At 40.8% G+C, this 24,201-nt stretch overlaps 1 protein-coding gene across 2 annotated transcripts; it reads right to left on the bottom strand.

Moving 5' to 3' along the window:
• Positions 1-1,877: 1,877 nt before the first annotated feature.
• Positions 1,878-24,197, bottom strand: tlcd4b (TLC domain containing 4b). 2 transcript variants are annotated; one of them, XM_042220280.1, is made up of 8 exons: positions 23,669-24,197; positions 22,705-22,854; positions 19,269-19,421; positions 15,867-15,956; positions 9,861-9,919; positions 6,548-6,642; positions 6,379-6,452; positions 1,878-6,272 (listed from the first exon to the last, which is right to left on the bottom strand). In XM_042220280.1, exons 3-8 carry the CDS (start codon positions 19,412-19,414, stop codon positions 5,924-5,926), a joined length of 813 nt encoding a protein of 270 aa, XP_042076214.1. In that variant the 5' UTR covers positions 19,415-19,421; positions 22,705-22,854; positions 23,669-24,197; the 3' UTR covers positions 1,878-5,923. The 2 variants fall into 2 exon arrangements, with proteins under 2 accessions (XP_042076214.1, XP_005926805.1); XM_005926743.3 differs by lacking the exon at positions 22,705-22,854 and having other exon boundaries at positions 23,669-24,194.
• Between the last annotated feature and the right edge of the window lie 4 nt (positions 24,198-24,201).

Raw genomic sequence — 24,201 nt, 5'->3', positions numbered from 1 at the left:
CTGTCAGTACTTATTCTTTTCACATCAGCTGACACCTTTCCATCTATACACTTGCACTAGCACTCTAATATCTGGGTTTCTCCTTAGTTCCAGTTGTGAACATTTGCAGCCTGTCTTTATTTTCGCTTGTTTTCCTCTATGTCCAGATCTTGGCTCTCACTCACATGCTGGAACAGGCCAGTGACACCTTTGGCTAAAATTGCTGGTGTCAGTGAGGTGCTGCTTGTTAGCGTGTTTGTTATAAAACGATGCCCAGGCCAGGGGTTTTTAAGCACCTTGTAAAAGTGGACTCCGTTTATAGCTCCTCCAAAGTCTGGAATGTTTATTTGAGTTTTTCTTTTTTCTTTTTTTCTTTTTAAATGTCTGTTTTTGTTTCTCCGTGTCTGGGAAAGGTCTTCAGAATAAATTCCTCTTGAAATAGACATATCCCTATAATCTATTTCTTTTTACATAACTATTACTTGCTCAATGTTGTGTCTGGCTTGTGCTGCATACTAGGAGCAAGCTCAGATATTGGACCTTGTAAAGACAGGGAGAGAGGAGACTTGGCATTTACAGACATGAATTCATTAAGTTAAAATGTCTTACAAACACACAGTCGACGTAAGGTAAACACTCATAGGAGACGGTGATTTTCTCAGGGAAATCGGCTGTGCTGTGAAAACCAGAGAGCCCGTACAAAATGTATGCTACGTTAAAAAAAAGAAAAAGAAAAGCGCTGACGGATGACGTGTTTTTGTAACAGGCAGGTGTGTTTCTCTGTGTACAAAACACACAGGTGATGAGATTCAGCCCATACATGACTGAAGTTAAACAGTGAATGTGCATTGTAGTAGCAAGAGGAAATGTTCATTGAGTCTGTTATGTGACCTTTTTTGGTAAAGCTTCTCAAGCACGGACTCTGACCAAACCCCTTGACCGATTGGTACACACACACACAGGAGATGGTTTCAATCACAGACCTCTACAGTGGCTCAGACCCCTCCTCCAAATTTTTCACTTTCCGTGCTCCTTCACGGGTCTCTTTCATCCCCATTTCGAGCAATGCTCTCCTCCCTTTTATCTCATAGCGAATGTCTCAGTCCGTGCTTCACCTTTCCTTTTTTGTTGAATATCTCCATCACTTTCCTCACAAACACTTTTTAAAAGAAAACACAGAGCAGTGGTGCCAGCTACCAGTAGTTAGTTTTGGCTTGCCTAAGTAGAACTGTCATACTACTGACTGCTGACAAATGACTGGACAGGTTACACCACAAACAACAGGTCATGCTGACGTCAGTGTTTTTGATAACACTTTATAATACAACCTGTCACTAAAAGTGTAACTAAATGGAATTTCAGTGTGTTGTATTTGAAATTACAATCTAATTATATTTACCTATAAATACTGAAAAGTCGGTGGACTAGAATAATGGGGTAACAAATGTATAAGTATGTTTTACTGTGCAATTTCATGGTACTTTTGCAGAAAAACAAACAGTATTTCTCCATCTTACATGTTAAATGCACCGTATTTGTTGGGTGCGGGTCATATTATGGAGTGGAATAATCTTCATTATACTGATGTGCATAATGGGCGTTCTATTATTCAATTGTCCTTTTATTTTACTAATATATATGTAAGTCCAACTTACTTTTGTTTCCTGTTCAAACACAAACTAAAGTAAATTTAAGTAAAGTATAATTAAAAAAACTGATTGTTACTACTTTATTCTAGTGTACACAGGTTTAAGTACATACAGTATAATTACATTGTAATTAAATTACACTGAAGCGCCATTGAATTAGAGGGGAGTTGCACCTGTAGCCGCCCGCCATATTATAAAAGTTTGCATAATGAAAATAGAAATTTAGAGTCAAAATAAAACTCCAACATACTGGTTTTCTATGTTTTCAACTTTATTGAAGAAAAAAACACTTCAAGTAAGTCTCAGCTTTCAGCACTACAATTATGTGATGATTAGTAGTGGTCATTGTAGACAACAACAGCCTGAGTCACAAGGTAATGCTCGGACGAGGACCCCGAAGGCTGCGTGCGTCTCCGTGTGTCTCCGTGTGTGTGTAGTGTAGGCTGTTTCACATTAAAATCTCCAGAAAACATACCAAGATCATTGCATTAAAACACAAAAACAGACAGAGGATGTAAAAGGAGAAGCCACACTGGCGAATCATTCACAGGAGAAAAAGGGGGAAAAAAAAGAAAAGACGTGATCATCACTGAACTTTATCATTATAGAAATCTTCCAGATTCAGCCGATTACATTTCATTGTACAACCAGAAAACAAAGAACGACAAAACTAAAGGAAAGAATGTTTCGTCTTGTACCGTGAATACCCGTGAGAGAAACTGAAGTATAGCATACAACTTCCACCAGCTCAGAAGCAACCCATTTAATATCAGCATTCTTTTTGTCTAAATGTCTGTCTATTTTGAGACCCCAATAGAAAAGCTCAGCTGTAAGGCCAAAGCATATTTCATTTCAACATATGCTTGTTGATAATGTGGACGAACAACCTAACCGCATTCCAGGCAAACTGGTGGAGGTTCAAATCCAAACTTGCAATTTTGTTCCAAATATATCAGAGTTTGATCACAGGATGATTTTTGCTAACTTTTTGATATATATACACATACAACTAAGCAATTTCTCTTTATGAAATGCCATAACAAATAGTGGCAATCTGGCTGTTGTAAACAAATAAAAATAATTAGTACAGAATACAGATCACAGCCTTATATCATTCCACTCACTGTCTCTTTCCAAAAAGCCTCAAAGTGTGCGACAGAGATCTTGAAATATATTCTGTAGAAAAACCCTGACAGGTACAAAAACTCTATTTGTCCAGTTCGCAAAAGAGCTACACAACAAACATCCCAACTGTGTCCTTTTTACATTGTGCATGAGACATGTGCCAGAGAGCAGTCTCAGTCTAAACTCATCCAAAAAGAGCAATACGCTACAACAAGAAGCGTATCAGCATCACTGCTCGGCCGAGTCTCAGTAAAGTCTCCCGTGCTCGGTAGTTCAGACTGAATATTCACAGCTTTGATTTCAGGAGGCTGGAGAAATGAGACACTAGCCTTCCCGTCCACTACATGTACAGCTTAAAGAACTTGTGTTTAAAAAAAAACAAAACACAACAAAAAGAACTTCATTTTCGACATCTGCAGGATCATTTCAATGCCACTAAATAACCTCTCGCAACATTCAGATATATACCCTGCCCAGAAAACGGGCTCCCCTGCTGGGATCAGCTTTGGGATTATAATACTTGGCCGGATTAATCACTGTGCAGGCAGGTTATAAAAATATATATACACAGAGTATACATAAGGAATATAGAGGAAATAATCACTGGATATTACATTAGAAAGTTCATGCTAATTCAAATCTGACTGCATCACATCCACCGTTTGTCTAAAAAGGCACAAGATACTGTAGCCCCTCCTTAGCGGTGACAGACAGAAATACAGGAGAGTCACAGCCCCACGGGGAATGTGCTTTATATTTCCACAGTGAAAACAGCAGCAGAGATTTTCAGACTATTTTAAACATTGATCCAACGAGACAAAGACTCGAAGGAGAAATCCACCAGTTTAACACTTCAAGTGTGTGTGTGTCTGTGCAGGTAACGTTTGCTGGGAGGAGGAGGGGGGGGGGAGAGACTAAAAGAGAAAGGGTTTTATTTAAACGCTATATAATTAATGTTTAGTTTAAGTTGTGCAAGGATGGAAAAATTTATTAAATTAGATTTTCTTGCAGATTTTTAGAGATATGTAGTTACTGTCATTCATTTTTGGATGTGAATGCAGCTCAAGTTTAAATAAAACCCTTTCAAGTGAAGAAAGTACAAACCTGCAACCTGTTATTTCAAGATTTGATAGCAAAAAAAATAAAAAATCCCAAACCTGAAACATCTGCTGTGTTTCTGTCTGTCATGAAATCAGCTGTTAAGAATTTACTGACAGAAGAACTGATGAATCTGTAAGAACTGAAGTCTGTAAATCTGAGTAATGCCAACTGGCCTATGGAAAGTGTGGTAACATCTTAGCCATACAGTACGCACAACTTACCTACTGTATGCGTATACACTGTACAGACATGCAGGTTGAGGGGAAACAATCAAAAAATACAAGTAGTACATGCTTTGAGTATGCTCTGAGAGGACAACACATTTTGGAAGATACCCAGCCCAGCCCCACCCAACCCCTTTAGCATTAGATTAATGCATTTAATATTTAGATGTTAGTCATCTATTTACCCTATTCACTAAGGCGTCACAGAAATATGTCAATCGTACCATGCTCTATCGTGACGATACATTTTATACAGTAAAGTAAATCATGCAGATTGCCACGGTGCTTTCTGATGTCGCAGACCGGTCCATCGAAATTCATGTTCTTATCTGCCAGACAATTTTTGAAAAAACTCATGTAAATAATAAAATGGCATATTGCTACCATTCCTATTGCTCAGATTCTGCAAAAAGGACAAGCACCACCATGGTGTTTAAAAAAAGGGCACTGAATACAGTGTGTAAGATTGCACGCTATGCAGTGCATGTGCAAACAAGTGGAACAAGTAAATGTGGGTGAGTCTGCTTTCCACTATTAGAGTCACTGAAAACAGGGTGGATAAGTGGGGGGGGGGGTCTAACTACAAAAACAAACAAACAAACAAACAATAAACAACACAATTAGAAGCAGTTTAGCAAAGCTGCTCTGCTGCACTGCACTGGCTGGGATAAGCTCTGAAGACAGAGGGAGAAGTCGCTCTGAGCCAGTAATGTTGACACAGATGAAGTCTTGAGAGATAAAAACATTTTTTTCCTTTTTTAACAGGGAAAAAAAATAAATTCATGAGGACGGGATCGACAGACTCTTTTGTAAGGCAGGGGGAGAGGTAGAACGAAAATGCTGGAGCTCAATTGTGGAGCCCTACCCAGTGAGGCAGAGGGTTGCAATGAAAATGATATTCCTCTGATTGCTAATGACAAGTGTTAAATTAAAGTGTTAAATAAAAAAAAAAAAAAAAAAGAGCCATCATGAAGAATACTGAAAAGGCAAAACTGTCCTGTTAGGAGCGAAAGGTGTAAGAGAGTGAGTCTCTGTCTCTCCTGCATGCATATTCTGTGTTTTACATAGAAACTCCAAATGATAACGAGGCTGGAGGGGCATGGCTGGTGATACAGGTAGGTGCCACTTGTTACGAGGAGGCCACAGCAGGTGATACTGTAGAAGAGGCATTCATGGTGTTTTTTTTCCTGTCTCTTTTTTTGTGAGGTTTGATGAGTTTAAGACAAGAGCCCTATAGATTCACAAACACTGTACGGGTCTGACGGATGAATTAGTCACTCTGCAGGCCACGAGTGTGGACGGAGAATGATGAAGAAGCCTCGAGTTGTTCAGGAGCAAAAGTGAGTGCGATTGTTTTTTTTGTTGTTTTTGAACGGGGCTAAGCAGTAATGTAATGGGCGATATACTCCTCTACTGTTATTGCTTTCCTGTTTTTTTCCCTTCCCCTCACGCCCCCTCCCACAGGCACTTCAGAGGATTGGGCTTTGGCTGAAGTTGAGTGTGAGAGCAGGCTGTGGGGGAGATGACAGAGGATTGGTGGTAGTGACAGGAGTAACAGACAGTTAAAAGTGTTCTTTTGAGCTCTACCTTGTCGTCTGAAAGCTATCACCCAGCAGGATACTAATCTGTCAGTGAAAAAGGTTGCAAACGCTGGTGCTTGTCCTGTGCCAGGGTGAGAACCTGAGGACTCTTAGCCCAGGCCACTAGCTGACTTCAAGAAGATCAGGGGCTGAGATTGAGGGTGAGAGGGAAGCTGAGGCTTTATTAAAAGAGCAAGGTTCCTGGTTGTCCAGCCTCCCTCCATGCTTATTGTCTGTGTCTACAAATGCTGTGCTCTACACCTCCTCAGTCTGTATGGTTGTTTGTGTGCTTCTTATCTAAGGAAGATGACGCCTCGGCTTCTACCTTGACCTTTCGCCCTCCTCTCCCAGTCAGGACCTTGTAGCAGCCCCGAGTGATTTTGTACATCCAAATAATGTTCAAGACATCCAGGGCAATGCAGGAGGTGATCCATGCCACCTGGGCACCCAAGCCCAGCCGCTCAAACTCCGGAGTGCCAAAAGTGGCGAATACACTGGCCCAGTAGGATGGCATGACTGCAATGCGCACCAGGAAGAACACCACAGCCATAGCAACCCCATTTAATACCACCAACCGGTGTGAGCGTGGGTACTTTAATGACTCGAAGAACCACCTGGAGGAGAAAGAGCCATTAGGAAATGTCAGGGAACAAGATATGTCTGCCATATGGTGTGAAGGGGATCCTGACAAGTACATATTCACAAGTGAGGATGACTCACCTTTGGTTCACAAATGGTGTGGATAGCTCAGAAATGAGACGGAAATTGGCAAAGTAGGGAAGGACACCACGGGTCTGCGAAGAGCAAACAACACAGATGATGAGGAATTTAGGAAGCAGAAGGACACAAAAACAACAAGAATCGGGTTTCAGAAAAATGAGCCACTCACCAAAACATATCCGTAAGCGTAGAGCGCCGCCAAGTGGTGGCAAACGAAAAAGCTGTCCCCCATAGTGCTCCAATTACATGCTAGCAGCACCAGGTCTGGAGAGCAGGTGGAGACATTGGTCATTAAGCTAGCAAAACATTACACAGCTGACTTTAGAAGAAAAGAACAGAGCCCAGGCTGAACTGAGTCTAACACGAACACAGAATACTCAGGACTTTGACGCTAAAAATGACTTTGACATAATCAATTCATCAACAGATGAATTAAAACTTGTTACAAAACTTGGAGAGCTGACAATACATTCATAACTAGAATCAAGTCATAAAACAGCAACTGAAGATAAGGAGAGCAAGAACAAAAGAACAAAGAACACAAATTTGCAGAAGAAACTGAAGGAGACATCTATGGTCCTCCATTTTCAACAGCACTCATGCAGCATTTTCATGGACTTAAGCAAAAAGTCCATGAAATATGTTTTTATTTCTCATTCTTTTGAGAGAACAATCAAATTGGTATACTAGTGGACAATTGCTTTTCCTAGTATTTTCAAAAGTTCAGTCGCTGATAATGAGCTTGCTCTGGACATTTCCCTACCATCACGATGACCAACCCACTCATGTGGCCATTATTTGGCTGCAGATTCCACAGATTCCCCTACTAATTACCCAATCTCATATTCGACTGATGCCACAGTTTTATCAATCCCTGTAATTAAAGGCGCAGATGGAAACCATTTATTAGTCATCACAAATTTCTGCAACCAGGCCTAACAGTCTAATTACTGTGCCTGACAAAGCCCAGCCTCCCAAGTCAGCAGTTATTGCTCTTTTGAAACGACTGAACTTTTACTAATGAATCATTTATTATTAATGGTTTATTACCATCTTCTGTACCACTGAGACTTGGCTCAAACTAGAGGACTACTGCCCCCTTGTGGAATTTTGCTGACTAAACTACAAATTCTTGAATGCCCTGAGGCGCTCAGGCTGTGGTGGGGTAATCGCTGCGGTTTACAAGGGTAATTTGAATTGTGTTCCATTTCCTCCCACTTCTTTTCATTCATTCAAATTACTATTGTTCAAAATTGACTGTGAAAATCTAGTTTGCTATATTATTATCTACTGACCTCCTAAATCTGCTACCAACTTCCCTAAATGAGTTCCCCAATCGACCTTCATCTATTGTTAAATTTGACAAGCTCATTTTGGTATGCGACTTTAACTTGCGCATTGATTCCTCCAACTGAATTTTACACAAGGCATTTCATTTAGTGTAACATGTTAATGGTCGCACACAATGGTGGGCACATCCTGGTTGGTTGTTTTACTCTTGGCTCATCTTTAGACTCTCTCTGTATGTCATATTTACTGTTTCACCATAAGTGTAATATTTTTGCCACAGTTTTGCAGCCAGTATCGTTTTCAAAGAGGAGAATCATAAAGCCTAGGATCTTTAATGAGAACACAGTGGCTACATTTTTAACTCTCTTACCAAGTGTCAATTATATTTGTAATAAAGCTGAGATAGAAAAATACAAATCACTGCCTTTTCATGACGGAACCAGTTACTAACCAGTCTACTTCTTTGGCTTAATTAGAATGAAAAACAGTCCAAGGTTCTTGTTTAACACCACGAACAGACTCCTTAATCCTGCTCAGTCTGGTTTTCCTGCCCAGCCCTCGGCTGAATGTGAAAAACATTTTTTTTCCTCTTCTGTTGTCTGTTAAGATCAATTATATCAGGTCACAATTAAACCCTAGTTCCTATCAACCTGCTCAGTTGTGTCATGGAGTTCTGTTATCTAAGTTTTTTCCACGACAGATCTTCGTTACGTTTCCTAAAATGTGGAATTGTATGTAATAGATAGTAATATGTAATATGTAATTTGACACCACTGATAATCCCATTCTTATTACAGAACTGGGTTGGTATCTCAGGCCTAGCTCCTAAATGGTCTCATCATACTTATCTGACAGATACTCCAGAATTCATATTAACTGTATGCCCTTATCAGAGCCCCTCATATGAGGGGTTCCACAGAGCTCAATCCTGGGTCCAGTTCTGTTATCTATTAAATAGCTTCTAACAGGGATTTCCGACCGCTGCTATGCTGATGATACATTTTTCTGTTAAGTCAAACAACCTGAAGAGCCTCTCCTATCTCGGGGAATGCTTCACTGCTGTTATTTGTTGGATGTCTTTAAATTTCTGCCATCTCAATACTGGCAAAACGGAGGTTCTTGTGTTTGGCTCTTACAGCTTCTCTAAGATCAGTCATTACATTGTCCAGCTTTCCAGCAATATCAAGTCACCTGTTAAGAACCATATTTTACCAATATTTGAATTTGTAATCTCATATTCTCAAATTCATTCTTCCTTTTTTATTAATGACATATAAAGCCCTACATGGCGGGTTCTGCCTTTCTAGCAGACCTGCTAAGACCTTAATCGAGCACTCAGCCTGCAATCACTGATCAATGTCTCCTAACTGTTTCACACTTCCACATCTATTTTAAAACCAGAGGCAAAAACTCCTTAAACCTTCTTTAGGAAAAGTTTTTCTTCGTCTTCAGCCCATGTTCTTTGTTCTTTGAATGTATGGAAGTATGCGCTTGTATGTTTTAGACATGCGCTTATCTTTTGTGTTATTTTATTAAAACTGAAGCATTTTAAAACGTGCTATAAAAATAAAGTTACCATTATTATTATTATTAACTTCATAATAGTTTTTGTCCTGTTCTGCAGATTCTATGCAAGTTAGAATTTTTATTTATATAGCGCTAAATCACAACAATCGCCTCGAGGCACTTTATATTGTAAAGTAAAGAACCTACAAAATGTCAATGCTGAGCTCTCCAAGGCTGCAGAGGAGAACAAAACTAATGTTGCAAGTTCACAAATGACCTGGAGTGCACCAACCAGGGAATGAAGGACTCCTGACTATTCTTTCATTTAATGTACAGGGTTTTTGTTTTTTATTAAAAGAAAGTGTAGGTGTGTCTCCCTTTGGTTTGAATTCTGAAGGAAACATTGGAAGTGTTTTAAATTCCAATTCAAGGACACATGATAAGACAAAATAATGACTTTCTTCCAAGTCGGACATGTCAAATATTTTGTCCTTTTTCGATGCTCCTATGCATTCATGTATCACAGGTACCCTTCATAGCATGTAATATACATTTAATTAAAACTATCCGACTCTACAGTAACTTGATTACAATACAAAGCTCTACTTGCACACACACATGAAGGGTAATGGCAGCCACATACGCAAAAAAACGAAACAAAGACAGAAGAAAAAATTAAACCTCACCATATAGGAGGTAACCACAGGTTATGGCTACATTTAGTTTGACGAGACTGGGGTCACCCCTGTGGAAAAGCAAAGGATACAGTGTAAAGGCACAAAGCCATAATGCTCAATCTCAATCAGTGAGAGACTGAGATTACTGAGATTACCCAAATGCACCACTGAACAACACAAAAAATCATTGCTGGCTGTGGATATCTGCCTGTACAACTCCTCCACCTAATGCACAGCACACAGTGCGATAGTTGCACCGTTTTGCACATCCTGTATAGTCAAAATAACTTATAATTAAACTACTTGTATATTAGAGACATTTTAATATTTTGTAACTTTGTAATATATTGTATTATTAAAATGTAGCTCAGTCTGTTACAGTGTCTTGGAGAAACCGTAACCACATAATTTCCTTAGGGATTAATAAAGTTTCTGATCCTGATTTTAAAAAAAGAAAGTAAGAAAAAAAAAAACAGGAAGAAGAAGCTTCAGTTTATGAGTTAAATATGTTACGTTGTCTTGCTTCCCTGATCGACAGTCTGCAATACTGCACCTCTTGCATTTCTTAGCAGATTAAAACTGAAAGGCCATTTAAGTTCGACTGTCTAACCTTGATGAATTTGCTGTGATACTGTTGTGTGCGGTATAAAGGCGACTGTCTTGACAAGAGCAATGCCTGTGGTGAATCCATAACATGAGATAGCTCTGCAGAAAAGATATCCACAATGCTGGCACTCTGTGTTCCTCTCCTCCCGTTTGACAGCATTTCTGTTTAATCAGCAATCAGTAGTTCGGGCCATAAACCTGTGACCTGCTGCTCTTACCATTGAAGTGTCCTTGCAAATAACATCGGTTTAAAATAACAATGGAGGTATGTCTGCTTCAATAGAGATCCGATCCTTGTATCAGCCACAAGTATCGCATAGCAAATGACTGGCTGACTGCTTGTGTAACAGGAGCTCGCAGCACAGCGCACATGTTCTACTATACACTGTACCCACACCAACAACATGACCCTGGGCTCACTGCTTTCAAAATGTATTCTTTATCTCCAAGCTTCGACTGCCTCACTTTAAAAAAAGTACTTTAACTAAGTGCATTGAACATCTGGAGATATAACCAAGTTACATGTAAGATTTTCTTTTTACCATACCATTTTAATATCTAATGAAATGTATGTGATAGAAACACACAGACACATTGATGTCAGTCCAAAATGAACAGTCAGGTCAAAGAAGAGTATTTGTTTGAGTTTAAGACTTAACTGCTCAAACATTTGTATTTATTTGAAAAGACAAAAAAACAAAAACAAAACATTGTCGTTTTACTAATCTAACATTTCCCCAACATTATTGTTTCCATGAGTATACGTGTACGAATGTAACAAACATGGCCTCGGCCTGTTTTGTTGGAAAGTGTTCATCACACTCTGACAGAAATGCAACGTGCAAACATCAGGTTGGCTAATGCCCAACATGCCTGATAAGGTGATTGTCAGGGAGCCTGAAAATCCACAAACTTCTTGGTAATCTCATCCGTGTGACTCAACTTTGATTAATCAGATCTACAGTATATTCACGTTGTCTCTTCATGAATGGTTAACTGACTGGAATTTGGCCCAGAAAGATACGTAGAATTTTAAACAGGAAGTACTACAATAGCGCCGACTCAACAGGCATTATACAAAAGACACTCAAAGCCAAATGATATGCTGTTAAGTGGCACGTAGAAGTCATTTAAGAGCACCAGATGCACTTAGCAGTTTGCTAGGATTTTTTTTCCATGGGGCTACAGATACGTAGTAATCAGAATGAACCTTGAGCTTATATGTGGTTCAAAGAAAAGCGCAAAGGAAACTTAAATAAACTCTCTATATTTTTACTGAACGCAACTTCGAGAAAAAACCCAACTCTCTCTCAGAGTTTGTCTTTGCTCAGCAGAACATCCTCACTGGCACATCAAAGTATAGAATTACCTGTAGCGTCTGTACTGTACTCGGTATCATTTATCTCTGTGACAGCTGCATACCCTTGACTGCCGCTCTTCTAAATCATTGACTGTTCCGCTTTTTAACTCTGACAACTTTCGTCTCAGATGGCCAAAAATCACACAGACTTAAGTGGGGGAAGTGTGGTAAAATGCTTGGGCTATGAGTTATGTTCACCAACAGCTGATCTGGAGCTGTGGTGACAAATGACAGCATGGGAATAGAAGGGTCTGACTTTCAGTGGATCTTAGACTTTTTGTTAGTCTTAGTCTGCAACCCTTCATTAAGTCATTCCAGAGTTATCAACAACTTAGATCTACAGATAAATCCCGAACTAGCTGGCTGTGTTTCAACAGGTTACGGTTTAGATTCAGGGAAGCAGGTTTTAAAAGTTTTGACGTTCAAGAATGGGAAACGGATAGCACATTGGTGAAACTATGATGTATGAAAGCGCTTTTCATTTCCACCTGATGAGATTGATACTGGAAGTCCCATTCAACGTCAATTTTTGATTTAAATATTAATTCCAGTAAGATCAAAAGAAAGAAATATAATTCATTGGTTGATGATTCTCAAGGACTTTTATTCAACCTGTGACAACTAGGAGGCAAACAAACTTAACTCCAGGTCTCTTATAATGAATGAATGATAATGTTGGTAACACTGACATCTTATATGAATCTGATTAGCTTTCTACTTGCTTGCTCTATCGGTAGTTTGACTCTTCATTCAGATATTTGCATTTAGTGTTGTGCATGCAGACCCTTAAGGGGAATCTAAGGAATAAGGCATTTTAACTACAACAATAAAACACATTTGAATGAAGTTTGGAGAAAGAAAAATGCACAAATTTACCAAAACCATAGAAAAGAAAGGAATGCTGGGATACAGGTGGATGACAAAAACAGTTGATGGACCTCTCTTTTCATCACCTCTATTGATTCTTAACAGCAACAGCATCCTTTAGCTGCAGGGTTGCATTTCTTTGAATAAAACTTGCAAACAAATGGGACTGGATGCTGATGATGACATGCTGACCCTCCTCAGGAAAGACACTGGTGTTATAAATTAGGTTTTGGGGCCTTGCTAGGTAAGGTGAATTGAGGTTTACCTCTGGATTTCAGTGTTACAAATGCAGTTCTCATCTTATCTGCTTAAATCGCTGTGGTAACTTCAGTGGCAATCCTAACCTGTTCCCAAAAAGGTTGTGCATGAGATAGGACATCAACATGCACATAACAATTACCTACTGACCAATCAGTTCACCGTTAAATGACATAATCATTCCTGCAAGGTCACATGAGGGATTTGAGTTATTAGCCAGCACCTAAACCCTCTGTCTTCTCAATACAGGGACCTTTCTTTGCTGCTTCTAAAATATGCAAGTCAGCCTGTTTAACAGTCCAAATTCTGTTTGTTTTTTTGTTTTATTTATTTAAGGGTGTTTACTTGTGTAAACAACATTGGGACAGCAGCTGAAAGAAGGCTAAAACCTATTTAAATACCATGAGAATACATTGAAGCAAAACATTAGTTTAATGGAACACCCTTTTCTAATCCTGTATCTTAATAATGGAGCAGTGATACAAATAAGATTGCATTTACAGCCACTAATGCCTTTCCAGACTTCCCGATGGCCTAAAGTGCTTTAAACTGTATGTATGAAAGAATGAATGAATATAGCAGTTTTTTATAGACGAAGATACACACTCACACTCTGATGCTTTGGCTGCAAAAACTGTGTTGCTGCGGAGCATGTATTATGTGATTAACCTCTTTGCAGTTTTCTAATATTATAGCTTGGTTGTTGTTTGTACAATATGCCAGTCTGCTGCCTGCCAGTAGACCTGCCCATATGCTGCCAACACCACCTCTTTTACAGCGCTGTGAATAAACTGGTTTGACTTATCAAGCTGATAACTATTAGTGCCCGAGTTTTCTAAATCTCACCAGAAAGACTTGCTGAACTAAACATCCTGGAAAAGCAACACGAGAACAAAGAGTCATGGTAAAAAGAAAGCACACCCTTCAACCACAATGTGAGAGACTGATACAATCCTAATGCTTTAAGTTATTGGTGCTAAGGGTGGTTCTACAAGTTGGTGACTCATAGGGAGTACTTATTTTCTTACACACTGCATCTGCATTTTAGCTTAGTTTTGTTAAACAAACAATGAGACAATCTGTCTGTCTGACTTTATACTCTCCTAATCTGAAGACTTATAGGACTAGATATCATTTTTTATTTATTCAATGAGATTTGACAAAATGCACTTTCACCTTATCTTGTTTTTTTTGTTGCTTATTTTCCTTTAGTGTCAAAAATATATCTCAGGTTGTCCTAAATTTCAAACAAACTGAAATGCGGTCCTCCATTCTCCTCAGACTGTCATGCACATGTTAAGTTCAAGTCCAGATAAGCCAATCAAGAAATGCAGCAGGGGCGAGGCCGGCAGACACGGCGCTTGTTAACCGAAAGGATTATGATAACAGCCGAAGCTGTGCTGACAGTCGGAGTGACAACCTGAAAGAGCCTGAGCAGCAGCTGCAAACAAAGCAGGCTTCTAACAGTTTGGCTCTGACCGCTGCGCCACCATTTAGCACAGCGCCGAGAGAACAATGCTGCTGTGTGACAGGCCTTAATGATGCTGTAGCGCAATCAGATTGACTGGAGAATTAAGGCTTGCTCCACTCCGGTGTTGAAATGAGATGAGCTTTAAAAAGGCATTAGGATACTTCTGGGAATCGGCTAGGTGCCGGTGGGTGACGGGAATAAGCTTAAGAAATTCAACAATAGCAGTGAAGAAATAAAGTTGGAACAAAGAAACCATTTCAGCAGAGAAATGACTGTCACCTTTTGCTCAAGGGGGGGTGTCTCAGAGAAGTGATAGAAGAAAAATCCTGCCTGCAACCCCCCAAAAATGCTGGTAAGGTATTAAGCACTTGAACACTGAGCAGATGAAGACTAGCAGCAGGAGGAGGGAGGGAGAGCTCATCCCTCCTGCCCGTGCCCCTACCCACCGCTGTTTTCTCCCCTTTTTCTTTGCTCCATCAGCGATGCTAGCCAGAGAAACAGAATAAAAGAGCATTGCATTGATATGGCAGCTAGACATGTGTAATCGGCAACCCAAGGCAGGGGGAGGATCGTGAGGGCTGGTGGTGCGAGGGAAGGGGAGAGTGGGTTTTGTTTGGTTGTTTTTTTTGTTTTTTCTTTTGGGGGGGGGGGGGGGGGGGGGGAGGTGTTAGCTGCTGCTGTTTGCTATAAAAAGGCATCTTGTTGGTGGGATTTCTAGTCTGCTGGACAGACAGAGAGGAAGTGAAACAGAAGGTAAGGAAAAAGAGGAGAGAGGGGAAGGAAGTGGTGTTGTAAGTGAGAAAAATGAGAGCAAAAGCTGAGGAGAGATGTGTTCAAAAGACTGATTGAGATATTAGAAAGGAGAAAGAAATGGGGGGAGAGAGAGAGCGGGAGAGTGAGCGAGAGATTGCCATTTCTCTTTTTCAGGACTCACTGATCCAAATAACAGAGTCAGCACTGGTGGGGAGAGTGAAGGCAGAGAAGACAGCGAAGACAAAAATCAAAGTCTAAATCCTCCAAATCAACAACTCTCTGGAGACTCCACTGACACGTTAGATCCATCCTCTCGCCTTCCCTCTTTCGTTCTCATGAAGGCAATGCCATCTCTGTCGCGCCAAAAGGTATTAACTACCAATCCCGACGATTTTTCACCACCACCCCCACCTCCCTCTTCATCCCTTCATCAGTTTCCACCCTTCCCCGTGTGAGAAAGTTCCGGCTGCCAGTCTGAAAAGGCAGATGTGGGAACACAGGTTTCTCCCAAAAGCACCCACGGCTTTAACAGTACTTCAGTATTTTTTGTTTATATGGTTGCACAGTATGTGGACAGCATATGGCTGCATGCTCCAAATCTTGTCTTACTTCGTGCACATGACATGATATTCATGGATGCTTTTGGTTTTTTTTTTTTGGTTTTTTTTATGCATGAGTGTCTCCTTTCTGTTCCTCTTACCAGACAGGGTTGGCGTTGACTGCGTCATCGTACCACAGGATGTACAAACAGAACAAGCCCACAATCAACGCGTGCACTGTGGACACTAACCTGGGAGACACACACACACGCACACATATTACAAGAGCAAATTAGTGAACGTGACAACAGATTAATAGGTTTACAGTCAGGAACAATCATCAGTCTTTTTTACACATCTGTTCATACATGCATAGTGTACAAGTTTACCAAGCTATGGGCTGAAAGAGCTAAAAAAGTGGAACTAGCTCCAAAAGTGAGTCAATCCCGATTACAGGTGGCAATCACCAGACACTCCATGATATGGTATAAACACATGACATTTTGAACTCCGTTGAGAATTACAATAACTTATATTGTGATTTATCCCCTTTTTTTAAACTGCAAATTATGTTCTCAAAGCTTAACTTTGTCAGTATCTGTTACATTAATAAGATAAAGTTCTCTCACTTCAGTTATTTTTTGCTGAAAGATGAGATTATCAAACATATCAACACTATCACTAAAATCAGCCATCAGTCTGATAGTGAATGGGGTCAAGTTGGCAATTACATGCAATCTGTTTCTGATAATACAGCTAATCATCAAATTCACGTATCTGTCTACATAGACAGAAATTCATATTTCACCATTACATTTGCACTCGGCAATCTTCCTGTTTTATAGGAATACAACCAGCTGGCAGCCAGTTGAGCAGAGTCACCTAATTCAATTCAGTTTTATTACATTACACAACAGTTGCCTCAAGGTGCTTATATTATATATAACACGTAATATATATATATATTTAACACTGACATTGTTGGATTATCGTCTGCTGTGCATACAGCTCAAAAAAACAAATAAAACAAATAAAAGTAAAATTCTGCCGTTTCATTGGTCTGTTACTTAGAACCAATCAGGAGATATCTGTGGGTAGCATTGCATATAGTTTACGGACTCTTGGATTTCCAATATCTGGTCCCAATATGATCATTTTTGAAAAACAAAAAAAAACAAAAAACAGCATTTTAGTTTCCCAAATTTAACACTTGGCTTCAAAATGCAGAGACAAGAACCTACTGGGTGAGTTCATGATGACTAAGCCCAAGTTTTATGTTTAGTCTATGATAGCTGCATTTATTTTATGCACTGTGTTCAAGTAAGTTACTTTCTTTGACCTTTGGAGTAGTTATGTGGGCCACTGAAGAGATACTCCAGAGGTCCAGTGGGTCTTATCTCTTCTCTACCACAATCACAATTCCTCCAGTGTCACCATGCAGCCTCTATCCACAGACTGCAGCTGCCAGCCTGAGCCTTGGCCAAAACTGGCTCGATGGCAGGCTGCTGTACAAGCCCAGTCTTAAAAGTATGACTAGCCACTGAGTTATTTTCTGTTACAGAAAGTTCTGGATGCAGTTACTCTATTTGAGGACGTGCAATAATAAATAAGAGGATGAGGAAAAACAGAAAAGACATGAAATAAAAGTACAGGACACACTTTTTTGCTCACAACCATACTGCTTTTCCTTAGAAGTGCTTCCTCCCTTCTCTCCCTGCACTTAAGTTGTGGTTACATAAACAGCACACTGACACACTGAGAGCTGGCTGTTACACAACAGCAGACCACTCTAGAGTGGGCCATCAGCGCTTTGCCTTTGACTTGTCTTGGATTCCTTGGTCAGTGCACTCCATTCTTTCAATTAGGTAGAAGCAGGCTAATGTAAACCACAGCTGCATGAAGAAAGTGTAATCTCTGAGCAGTACATTACAGAAAACAGATGGAGGAAGAAAATAAAAACAGTGAAAGATGTTACGCAACTACAAAACATTGCCCCCTGAACCTCACCCCTGAGGTTTAAGTTTGAAACTTTAAACCACTCTGTGCTCCACCAGCCGTTCACATCACAGCTGTAGTTGTGCAGAACAATGAGCTGGCCTGAGGCACATCGAGGTTCATCTCAACAGAACCGCACAGAGGTTAGCTCGGTCAAGGCTTTATAACATTTTGCAGCTACAGATTTTTTTTTTTTTTTTGAGGAAGTGCATCTCACTTGTACAATTTTATAACAAAAAATAAAAATAATATCATTACTTTATATTTTGCTATGAATAAGGGAAGTGTGTGTTACAATTTATTGAAATATGCACAAACATGCATGGAAATACAATATACAAGCTAAAAAAAATGGTAGAAAAAGACTAACAAGCTTAAAAGTCAATTTTTGGTTTGACCACCTTTATTTTTCAGCACAGCCTGAAGTCCTTGGAAAGCAGTCATGTAATTTCTTTAAATAGTCTTCAGGAATGGTTCTCCAGGCTTCTTAAAAGACATTCAAAGCTCTTCTTTGGATGTTGGCTGCCTTTTCTTCAGTTTTCTTTCAAGATGATCCCACCATGCTTCAATAATGTTAAAATCCGGGTTCTGGGGGGCCAATCCATGCCTGACTGATGTGTGTTTTTTCGGGCCCAATATGCATTTTCTGTATTGGCACTGTGTTTGGGATCATTTTCATGTTGAAAAATGAAGCTGTTCCCAATCAGAAGCTTTTCAGATGATACTGCATGGTGGATCAAAATCTGATACTGTGTTTCTTCAGTTATAAATCAGTTTTCAATGGCTGATTGCAGCCACAACCATGACAGCGCCTCCACCGTGTTTTACAGATAGCTGTGGACTCTTAAGCCCCTTTTCCATTAGTACCTACTCGGGTCGATTCGCCATGGAACAACATGACCTTTTTTGATGCTTGAATGATTCACAGGTCAGTGTTAAGCAGCTCAAAAAACCCCCAAAAACCATTCCTCTGAAAATGGTGAAAAAGCAACAAATGTCCTAAAAAACATTTGTGAGACCTTCAGAAAGCCAAGAGATGTATTTCTCAAGACTACTTTTAAAAATTAGGAGATCTGGCTTCTTCAAAATATTAAGAAATGGGAGAGGAGGGACTGTTGTACAGTATATTTCAACATTTATTATCCTAATCAATCATTCTTAATGTTTTATCACCTCCTAAAAGGGGGGAAAAATGAAAGAAATCCCCGGCTATACCCCATTTTCCACCAACCAAGTACTGATGCTCAGTCCAGAATCAATTCCATGCTTTTCTACCAAAAAAAATAAATAAATAATTAACTCACATTCACTGAAAATTACAGTCCAAATGATGAAATTACTGTCTTCACTGCAAAAAATTCACCAATGATCGTCCACCATAATTTTCTTCCCACAGGCATTACATCCAATTCTGCTGGTAATGTAACATAATCGGTTCCCTTTCCTCTTAAAATGTGCCGGCATTACTACCAGCAATGGCACTATAGCACAGCGCTGCTGTAAAAAAACAAGGTAGCTCAGGTGGACAGAAAAGGCCTGTTGACGAGCAGAGTTTTCCTGTGACGTACCTGGAGTTCCATTCAGTGAGCTTGGTGGGAGGCAGCCGTCCATAACCTGGGGTAATGGCGGAGGAGAGCGGTGGGCTGGCCACTGAGAAGAGAAGCTGGAAACCCACAAAGCTACCAGCTACCACGGTCAACTCTCTCGTCTCCATCACTCACCTAAACACAATGGGGAGCAGAGGAGGGGGGAGGAGGGGGTGGGGATGCACAGAGAGTGATACACATGGACAGGTTCAATCGATGTCTGTCAGTCATTCTGGGCAGTACCAGAAGAGAAACTGAGGTGGCAGTGAAAGCGGAGGGAAACTGTGGTTCAGCCGGCGCACAAAGAAGAGGAGGAAAGGGAAAGAGACAGACGGAAGAAATATAAGCTGAAGACATGAGCCGTCTAATGCAAGTGACATGAGCGCTTTAGCCAAGAAGGGCACGGTGGGAAAAGGTGGGGTAAAAAGCTTTTAAGGATAACAGAGTGGCAGAAACAGAAAAGAAGTTACTGGGTGTGAATACGTGATGCTAAGCATTTAGAACTGAAAAAAGGCTCTGTGTTATTATGCACATTTTGCAAGGGGATTACAGAGAGTTGTTTAGGACACACCAAAAAAAATCCCTGAGAAGAAAACAAAGCCTGAGCGAAAGAGGATTTTCAAGATGAAGCAACAAGTTCAGCTCATGGGATTGCATAAAGAATTTCAGGCGGTATTTTACTTAAAACAATGCTTGTTGTTACAGCTTTGTTTAGGCTTAAACCTCTTTTTTTAACTCAATCTTTGCCATTCTGCCTCGCTTCCATGTTGCTGACACTTTATCTTAAAATGATAAGGCAAATTTGAACTAAAAGGAAACCGTTCCAGGGAATGCTAAGCAAACTACTGATTGTAAACATACACTGTGAACAGTCTATATTTGAGTAGCTTATGAGATTTATTTACTTTGACTCACGTCATCGCACCAGAAACCAGTCTTTTCAAACCGCAGGTAATCAGCGAGGGAACGGTGCCACGCTCACTAAAACCACTGAATCAGAGACTTTTTTTTTAGTGAGTCCTTATAGATTTTCATCAGTTCATACAAGCTCAGACAGTAGTCCTATTGGTTGTTACGTTAAACAAGAAGTTCAGACATTTTTCTGAGAACTTCCCTAAGTTGAAAAAACAGATAGCATTTAAAGAAGTTCCACTTCTCTAAGAGGACTTCGCACTACAAGTCTCGACACTTATCAGCTTGTGAGTGTTGCCGTTCCTGTTATTTGTTTCCTGCAAGCAAAAATTACTTGCATTTCTCAGCTTCCCCCCTTCAACAGATCACAACCACAATTACAGCCAAATTGTCCATGTTTAAAACAAACAATTTTAAAAAAGGAGGTCAAAAAAGACCCAAAGTTCACAGGGAACAGAGGGTACTGAAGTGCATTCACATAATGACCTGTTATCAGTTATCACCACATCCTGTGTCAGCACTGATCTGGACTCTGTCCTGATAAAACCCCGTTTCCCAAAAAACTGTGACGCTGAGTAAAAAGTAGAGAAGTTTAAATTCTTAGAGTTAATATTGTTTATATTTGGAATTTTTTAATGTTATATTTGACTTTAAAATTGCAACAAACACGTAATATCTAATGTTAAAACTGATCAAATGTACTTAAAAAAATAAAAATATGAGATAGCGGTTCTTTCATGAACATTGGGATATTTTCCAGCAAAAAAAAAAAAATGTAAAGAAGACTTGGTGAAAAATCTCACTGCTAATTAGTCTAACTAGTAAGATAGCTGAGCTTAAAAAGAGCATCCCAAATGGACTGAGTTTTTCAGAAGACCGGAAAAGCGTCACTACTCTGGGAAGGCCTTTGCGGTTAATCAGTTCAAGGATTTAAGGCCCTGCCCACATGTACACAAGTAAGTCTTTTGGTAAACATAGCCCTTTCTATGTATTTTTGCCATTTCTTTACACATAAACAGTGTTTTATGTGACTGATCTTTAAAACAAAAATCCTTCCAATGTAAGGATTTTAAGAAACTCGGTTTCTCCATATACACCTGGACAAGGCAAACAGATTTGGTCTTGTAAATCCAAAGGTGTATATCATGTGCATGTGGACACAGCCCAACCCCAACTGGAGGATTTGATCATTTACTGCGCAATATTACTAAAAGATTAACATAAGCCTGTGAAGTCAAGGGACAAGCCTGAAAAGCAGCACTAAATGGCTGTAATGCAGGACTGAATGGCTCACTATGTGGGCTCAGAAACAGTCTGAAAACCTGTGTCAGTGGACACAGCTCAGCACCACATCCACACACGTAAGTTAAAACTCGAACGAGATCCAGAAGCGTTGCTGCCTCCTCTGGGCCAAGCCTCATTGAGGATCGAGTGAAGCAAAGTGGAAACTCTTGAATTCATTAGGAAATTCTGGACACAGAATCCTCATGGCTACAGAGGAGAGGAACTGTGCAGCTTGTTATTAGCACAAAGTTTAAAACCCACTAAGTGTGGATTAGTGGAAATACTTATTTATGTATTTATTTGTAGCATCATACACTGCTATTAAGTCTCTGTCAGGGAAAGCCTTGCTTGTTTCAGCAAGGATACGCACACACTCCTACAGGTGCTTAACTGCCTGCAGTCAATTCATTCAGATTATTCTGCAGCAATAAAATAAAAATAAGGAAGCCCATAGAGTGGCTAAAATCCTATATCAAACTACGAAGCGGAAACCTTTCACTTTTCAAACTACAGCAACTGGCCTCCTCAACAAGAGAAGCGGGGCTGCAACACAGTGGAAAACATGGCATGCTTTTACTGTCTTTTTACCATTCTCAATTAGAAATATATAAATGGATGAACGAATGTTATGCAAGCCACGTGATTCCAGAAAAATAGTATTGCACAAGAAAAGGGCTACTTTTGACTGGCAGACACAGCAGTTGCTGTACAGTTTGTGAAATCATGCTGTTTACAAAGCAACCTAAGCAGTTTGACCCATATTACTAAGTGTGTATCCAACATTTTTCATCTACATTGAAATGTCCAGTGCTGTGCATATACACCGCTGTGTGAAAGCCAAGGAAGAACAACCTGCTGAAAAAACCCAAAGCACCTCAAGCCAAAGTGCCACGAGCAACACTGCATCAATTCAGTGTCGACCATGATTACAGCGCTGGAGTATCTTCTGCACAAACTCCCATCGGTAGGACAAACTTCACTCTACAGCAAATAAACACATTTACCAAGAATCAAAGCCGCTGCAAGAAGTGCAACTCCACTCCAGCTTTCCAAAGCCCCATTCTCTCAAATCTGGCATGTTCAGCAGGGAAGCTGAGGCAGGCCATTCTTCTTTCTTTTTTGGGGGGTGGGCTCTTATTGTCCCCAGAAGCAGCTACGCACATTCCCGGGCAACCCTGATCATATGCAGCATGTGCCTGAATAATTCATTGGCATTCTTCACCTGGCAGGCTGGTTCATAGCGCCCCATGGGAAGGAGCAGCTCACGGAGCCTCCTCACTGCGGCTGACAGGTCGGACGGGAGAAGTGCTCTGCCATCCTCGTCCGACCTTGGTCCGCTGGACTATCCTGCTGCTGTCAGCAAACCGTGACCCTGTGACATATCGACCAAATATAAATAATAGGGCTTCAACTCTTCCCCCACCCCCTTCCTTTTTGATTTGGAAATCTAAACCGGCCCCCCCAGTCTACCGCATTGCTACAGCAGAGGGATGGGTCTGGCTCGCTCCGAGTTGGAGGATCAGTCTTCGGCCAGCTTCATCACACCAAACCCCGCAAGCAAGCAAGCATGCAGGATCATGACACGAATACTGATACATGACTGGTGGCTACTGCCGTTTGAAGCTGGAAGAAATGCCCAGATTTAGCAAACCCTCTCTTCTTTGATTTGGACTATTGTGCAGCCCGCACCACCTCATTGGCGACTGGCGGGTTCGGCTTACAGTAAAAATGGATCTATGTAACAGCAATACCCCCCATAAATAAATCCACTATGTTTGGCGGGGGTTGTAGTTGCAAATGCATCGTAAAAGCACTGCAGACGGCTGAAGAGAATGGCAAAAAATGTGTCGAAAAATAGGAATCTCATTGACAATGGGGGAGAGAAACACAGCTTATTAAACAACACAAAGACAGGAGGTTTTGAGCGGATTGTAACAAGCCGCCAAAGCGCAGCGGACTGATTTCAGGAGAGCAAAGTTGCTCCAGAAGAAAGCTCAAACTGTGGGGACTGCTACGTGTCCTGTTGTTACTGCCGCCACGGCAGGAGGAGAGAGGGACACGGGAGCTGTTGCAGTCCTAAGGTATGTGCGGGGGAGAACTGCCTAAACTGAGTAAAATAAAAACGGCAAGGCTTTTAGTCTGCGCTGTGTCTGATGTGGTGGAAGGAGATGGGTGAGCTCTCGTACCTGCGATCCGTCGCATGCGTCTGTGTAGGCGGATGAGCTCCCGGTTCGCCCCGTGTCTTCTCCACTTTCTTCCAACTTGACGTTAGCTAGCAAGTCTGCTAATCGGAGGCAGCCCGCAGGCTTTCCCCGTGCGAGCTCAGGGAAGAAGAAAAACAACCTCCGCTGCTACACCACAACGTGGCAGAACAACCATTACAGCCCGGAAAAGAGAGGCTTTCCCCGATTCCCCGCTGTCATGAGTCTACTTGAAAAGTTTTTTGTTTTTTTTACTCGTTTTTATTTTGGCGTTGACAGCAAGGACCCAGTGGTGACGTCGGTACGTACCCGCCCACGCGTGTACACGCCCCCCACCGCCGCACACCCCTTCACCAGACAAGAGTCTACGCTACAGTGTGTGGGTTACACCCACCAGGAACAAAGGCCACTGTATATTATGATTGATGATGATCCGCTGCAGCACAGGTAGTGGAGACGTACAGTCTGCAAGTCATGCTGCTTTGCTGGCCGATGGACTAACGACTTGCAAGAAGATC

This window comes from Haplochromis burtoni, unplaced genomic scaffold (assembly GCF_018398535.1).
Source record: "Haplochromis burtoni strain Fernald_Lab_line unplaced genomic scaffold, NCSU_Asbu1 Contig_45, whole genome shotgun sequence".
NCBI classification, from domain to species: Eukaryota; Metazoa; Chordata; class Actinopteri; order Cichliformes; family Cichlidae; genus Haplochromis; species Haplochromis burtoni.
The sequence above is the reverse complement of the archived record's forward strand: the minus strand, read 5'-3'. Positions and strand labels throughout refer to the sequence as shown.